The following is a 6,514-nucleotide window of genomic DNA, read 5'->3' as shown; positions in this document are numbered from 1 at the left end:
ATTTTTTTTTTTTAAAAAAAAAAAATATATATATATGTATCTGGCTCTGTAAGTTCATAGTACTGTTGTAACAATATTTTTTGTCTTGTAGTTGATTTAACATATTTATTTGAAGAGTTTGAATATTCTTGATTGCTAGGTTAACTTGTAGAAAGGAGTAACCTGAAACCATTTGCTAAAATTGTAACTTCACAAAAACTTGTGAATTAAATAAAAAATAACATGGAACAGAAAACCTCACTCTAAAGTCCTAATTAATTGGAAGTATTTGTAAATATGCAAGTTTATTTAAAGATGACAGGTTAATGAATGCTGATTGACACACAGTAAAATCTGTAAGTTTATATTGGATGCTTACAAGAAAACTAATAACATACATGGAAATAAAAAAATCAAGCATTTTTATACTTAACAGATGATTTTTTTCATTCAAATTCAATAATTTATTTATGTTTTCAATAAATAAAAAAGGTGAATAATATTAAGTAAATCTGATGTTTTAAAGGTAAAAAACAAACTTGTATAATATATACAATTATTTTGCAATTCTGTGAACATGAGCATTCACTCCCTTTTTACCCATTGCTGATTTCAAACTATAAGTTACATTCATGCACAGTGGCTATCTACAAAAAGATGCCCCATTTAAAAAGTAATTGAGCCCCCCTACCTTTATTTCCTCATAATTACAGTTTCAATTATGGCTGATTCTGGCCCTCTTTTGGCTTGGTTAGTGATTTTACATTTAACATTACTGTATTAGTATTAGCATGTAATTTATATAACTTTTATAAGCATGAAAAGTTTAATTTCTAATTCTAAGCTATCTGTTAATGCTATAACACTAACACTGAGTAAAACTAACAGTATAACTTTATAAGTACTGCTAGTGGCAGTGCTACTACAGTACATTAGTCTACAGCATTAATATATTTAATTGTTAACTAACTCACTCACTTCAAAGTTTCATTCATGTAACTGTAAAAAGCACTTTATATACTTCAGCCAAGCTGTTTTCACTTTCATTTCATTTTCAATGTTTTAATTAATTGAAAGTTTAATTAGGAAATTGTTACTATTACTGTATTAGTGAAAAAATAGCAGAGTATTCAAATTTTTAGAAGAATCGAATATATATTTATAACGTTTCAACTATTTTAAACTTAATCAACAATTGTTGTTTATTCCGTTCCTTTAGTTTAGCACAAAACCACACAATATCCACAGGTGGGAATCAAACTCAAGATTGTAACTTGCAAATCAGTATAAAAACTAATACTGCTAACCTGCTGGGAGTGGGAGACAACTTGATCAATCGGAAAGAAAAACCTCGATGAATAAAATTTACCTACTTCAAAGGAAGTTGCGGCTACTCATATGTATTAACTTTGTAGTATTAATAATAGTAGCCACAGTGGTACTTTTTGAAAGAAGTCCTTCTAAACATCCTTTTAATATTATTATGTTAATTATTTTTTACGCTATTGTACTCTATTCAGTACGTCACATGTAACAGATTACTTAATCGTCAGCCCATTTCCCAGAACGGTGCAACACTATCGAGTACTGAAATTTTGGTATAGTTTGTATAAACATTTTAATGAAAGTATTGAAGGGGTAAATTTGTAAAACGAAGTTGGAATGATTCTTAATACATTATTTAGTCATTTGAGTAATATATACAAAAGATCCATTTACTAAAAAAATATATTTTTAATGGAAAGAAATTACAAGTTGTTATGGATTATTTTATGTTTACCAATATATATGAAACTCGGTATAGTTAAGTTACCGGAAATTCTAAACAGGAAACTGTTCCATCCAATAAACGTAGGCTATCCGTCAGAGAAATTGTTGTGATATGTTTCATGATATGTTACGTAGTTATTTCTCAACCTTTAAGCCTCAGTGTTTGATAACTCGAAACTTAGTGTGGAGCTGATTATAAGTCTGTAACGGGTAAGTGATATCAAACACTTCTTATAATGTGTATTCAAAATAAATATGAAGCCCAAACTTTCATTCAATTCACCACTTGTTGCTGAGTGATACCAGTTTTGGGGAATTTCACCCCGTCATAATTTCATTATCCCTGTCAGTGGCACTTAACGTAAAGTGGAAGAACTGTCTGAAGGCTCCTTTAAAGTTGTTATTTTGAATATTGGTATTGAACTCAAAATATTCTGAAATACAGAAAAAGTTTTAGTAATGGTGGTGCAAAACATTTTGCCCCAGGGTCCATTGAGACCAAATTACGCTACAGTTCTCTACTGGTATTAGTACTAAACTATGGACAAGATTACTCGAGAAAACAAGCAAGTTTCGTGTAGTAGTTAATTGAATATTAAATATTTGTTGTTTTAGTTGTCCTTTAGTCACAACAGTGAACCTATATTATTATAGGATTTGAAGAATTTCAAATGACTGTATTTCAGTTTTTAATTACCATTTGTTCTATATTATTAATACTGACAAGCACTGAATGTAACATTAAATTGCTTTAAGAGCTGCATCATTTATGTAATAAGTTATTTTAAAGAAAGTCAACTTGCAATTAAGACAGTTTTATTTATTTGTTAATCTAACAGATCTCATTGCTTTGTTACGTTTCTATCATTTACGAGATGATTAGGTTGTGCTACAAATCCGTTTGTATCTTTAATGACTCAAAGGAATCATAAAGGAAATTTCTCTTTCACTTATCATACAGGACTGTATTCTGAACAGTTACAAAGAATGGAATTTTTGAAAGGAGATGAGAATACCGAAGTTCTCCAGAAAGTTACTAAATTGATGCAAAGTTTCGAAAACCAGGTGGAGAGCTTAAAATCCGAAGTCAACAGTGGTGATCTTACAGAAAAGATTAAATCAGGTAATTGAAAGTACAGACACTCATATATATATATATATATATATACTTGTAGGGAATTATGATTTAGTTGGTCCGTTAGTTCATTTAATTAGTAAAATGATCTCTTCAATAATAGAGGTATCGCTTCAAGTAAGTGGAATAATGAAATAATTACAGCACATTTTTAGGAACGGTTTATTTAGTTTTAATTAAACAACAATTTAGTAACTTACATGCACATGTTCAACACATATAACTAATCTAAAAAACTCGTAATGATACTTTTTATTTGCATTCAGAGGCGTCAGGAAATTAAAAAAAATAGTTTTTAGTTTAAACTATAAATATGAAATATAAAGTAATAGTAATGAAAGTAATGTAGTGTCTGATGATTATTTTAAAATTTAATTCTCTTATTATAAGCAAAGGTTTTACTTAAAGATAATGAACGGATAACAGTTTTTATTCAATATTTTTTTTAGGGGTGAGCTTACACTCATTTATCAAATTACAATCGTACTTCTATGATTCTATGTAAACTAATAATTTTTCATAACTTCTGGTGACCTTTACATGAGCTGCAGGTTAAACGATTGATTTTTTCTTGTGTGCTTTATTTTAGCGAAAGCTACAAAATAGACTATTTGCGACCAATCCATCACAGTGAATCGAACCTCGAGTTTTAGCATTCTAAGTCCTTAAACCTATCACTGACCTACCGGGGGACATATGTGTGCATTAAAACGTTAAAGGAAAAAAAAGAAGCTCTTAGTATGTTGAGAAAACAACTTTTTAAATATGGTATGAAGTTCAGAATATTTTTCATAGTGTAACGTTCATCAGAGCTCACTTGCTAATCAATAAACACCCCCAAAAAAGGGGATTAAAATTCAATTATTTCTTACACCAATCAGTTTTACTTAAATTTGTGGTGACAGCAAATTAGTTTAGATACGTGCTTGAAATATTGTATGATATATAGATATGTAAATATATTTATTAAGGCGACGGGGATATTACTTTTCACGTGGATTCGCAAAATTGTTTTGCGAACAATTCGACCCTATGACGTTTAAAACTGTTTAAATGCGATTTCATAACATATATTATACGCAATATTTTATATTGCTACTCGCTGTTGCAATTTGCCCAGAAATAGTTTCCGAAGACCACGCAAGAGGGAAATATCTTTAAAGTGAGTGGAGGGTTATTTAACCTGCGAGTTGAACCTTAATGTTGAATTCAGGCATAGATAAGAACTAAACTACGAAACCAAAAGAGCAAGTTTCAAGTTTAGGAATATATATATATAATAAATGACGTTAGATATTTGTTTTTTAATGCATCACAATAAATTTAACTTGTTGAAGTGGATGATAATAAATAATTGTTTAGATCTAATTACCGGCTTCTCGTCACTCATATCAAGAGTCTTTCATAATCTGGGTGACTAATTCATTGAAATTAAGTTATCATCTTGACTGATTTTTAGTAAGAGCTTGTTGACCAACAAGAATAGGTAGATTAGGCAACCCTGCTATTCCGCAGATGTTAGTACAATTACCAGGATAACATAAAACACTCTGCTCACACAACTGACCAGTTTCGCTGACACTTAGCATTTTATACAGTGAACACCTGTTCAAAGACACGAACAGAATCAACATACATATGTATATATTAAATGAAATAGTTATCGTCCGATTAAAAGTTGTATTCAAGACGTCTCCATTGTTGTTTCATCAACATCCACTGGTTGTTTTGTTCAACTCGTAAAGAGCTTGTGGCGAACTTGAAACAGGGGTCAAGGGTCATTTTTCTCTTATTAAATTTCATATGTGTGTCATCCTGGTTTAAATCGGGCAGCCCAAGAGTTAACAGTCCACCACAGCTGTGAAGCCAGAAGAACACACACTTCATCTCATAATGCCAACACGTCAACTGTGATATAACATGTTGCTGACTTTCTGTCTCCCAATAAAAATAGCTGTAGGGTTGTTATTACTAAGTTTGATTAGATGTTATTTCAAGGGTATTTTAAGCATTGCAGCCATAATAGTTTCGGTTTTAATGGACTCCTCCTGCTTCGGTATAGAAGCCAAAACGTCGTCCGAAACTCTACTTGATTAGATGTTATGTACGTTTATTATAAATACAAACATAGGATGAATAGTATTATTGATTCTACTGTAACTCCTGGATTCTTACTTATATCTAAGTTGAGTGACAGTAATACAGTCTTGCCTTATGGTAAATGCAGAGATTGATTTATATGTTTTGTCGGTCTATTCATTTGGAAGTTATTTTCAAAATAGGTATCAACACTTTGTCTCTCTGGTTAAACACACCTATAGTAGTATTTCTCCCAGTCTGGGGCCTCTCATTATCAAAACGCGCTTGAACTTTGTAACAGATACAGTTACCCTATGACTGTTGTTAAGCGCTATTTTCTGTATACGATTTTTACGTCATAGGTTTGAATTTTAGTAGAACGCAGATTAGAAATGAAATCGAACCAAATTCGTGGTTAAATTGAACATATCAAAATTGATACCCGAAAAGAAATCTAACTGTAGCTCATTATTATGTTAGATTTCCCTTTAACTTAACTACCTGTTTTTGAGATTCTTTAACCAGTTATGAAGTTTCCAGTATTTCTCTGAGTCATCTGTCATTCGTATACACAATTAAAATGAGTACACGTCTGAGAAGTCAAACAGAAAATAATTATTTTGTTTGTTGTTAAATACGAAGCTGCACAATGGGCTGTTTCCATCGTAGGAATCAAACCCCGAATTTTATAGTTATTATCCCTCAAGATCATCACCAAGCCATAAGGAGGCAAGAGAAATATGAAAGTATTTTGGAGATTTTCATCAATGTCATGCAGATTTTTTTAAAAAAAAAACGTGCTAATGATTACGACAGAAAAAAAAAAACAAGAAAATTTCAGACAAGCATCTGTAAAATTTAACCAGTAATGCGATCGAAATTTTAAAGGAGTATTGTTAGAAGAAAAGAAAAAAAAACATGTCTGTAAAGAAACAAATTATGGCCTAAACCTTAGGTTGGAGTAATGCGATCTGCAACTTAAATAACTGTATATATTTGCAGAAACCTGTAGAAGAAATCGTGAATGAGATGTTTCGCCATTTTACAAGAAAATATACATAGTTCCATTAAAACCATTCGTACACAGCTCTACAAAAAAAAAAATCAGATGCTAGGATTACTACAATACAAAGAAAACGACGTAAATGTTTCGTTTCTCATCTAGCTCTCTTACTTACGAAAAAACAAACAACAACAACAGATGTTGATGAAAAAACGCCTCAGGAAGCATATCAGATCCAAGTTGAAATTTTTCTCAAGTGAAAAAATGGAATAAAGTTTTCAACGAGATTCCCACCTTAAGATGAAGACATATTAGGTCGTCAAGAAATTAATGTCGTTTCTTTTAGATGAAAAAAACCGAACAACTTGTATATCAAAACAAAACATTTAATAAATGAAATGAGTCTCCATTCTTATCGAGGTTGCTTTCCATCTTACAATCAGGTTGTTAATACCCTGATTAAAGAAATCATTTGGCTTTGAAGCAAAAAAAAAAAAACAACATGTCCATGTCATCTTTAACACCTTCCACATTTGCACACGTTTATC

General features: G+C 30.9%; 1 protein-coding gene and 1 long non-coding RNA gene across 2 annotated transcripts in view; one reads left to right on the top strand and one right to left on the bottom strand.

Annotated features, from left to right (window-relative positions):
• Nucleotides 1-1,506, bottom strand: part of LOC111088901 — a 13,073-nt gene extending 11,567 nt beyond the window's left edge. The window contains exon 1 of the long non-coding RNA XR_002613272.1: nt 1,287-1,506. This is a non-coding gene — a long non-coding RNA (uncharacterized LOC111088901). The remainder of the gene's footprint in view (nt 1-1,286) is intronic.
• A 317-nt stretch (nt 1,507-1,823) lies between these two features.
• Nucleotides 1,824-6,514, top strand: part of LOC106470912 (tetratricopeptide repeat protein 28-like) — a 60,846-nt gene continuing 56,155 nt past the window's right edge. The window contains exons 1-2 of the mRNA XM_013931493.2: nt 1,824-1,959; nt 2,711-2,872. Coding sequence (XP_013786947.1) covers nt 2,737-2,872 — 136 coding nt within the window. The 5' untranslated portion in view covers nt 1,824-1,959; nt 2,711-2,736. The remainder of the gene's footprint in view (nt 1,960-2,710; nt 2,873-6,514) is intronic.

This window comes from Limulus polyphemus, unplaced genomic scaffold (assembly GCF_000517525.1).
Source record: "Limulus polyphemus unplaced genomic scaffold, Limulus_polyphemus-2.1.2 Scaffold107, whole genome shotgun sequence".
Taxonomy (NCBI): domain Eukaryota; kingdom Metazoa; phylum Arthropoda; class Merostomata; order Xiphosura; family Limulidae; genus Limulus; species Limulus polyphemus.
Note: the sequence above shows the minus strand (reverse complement) of the source record. Positions and strands in the feature narration are given on the sequence as shown.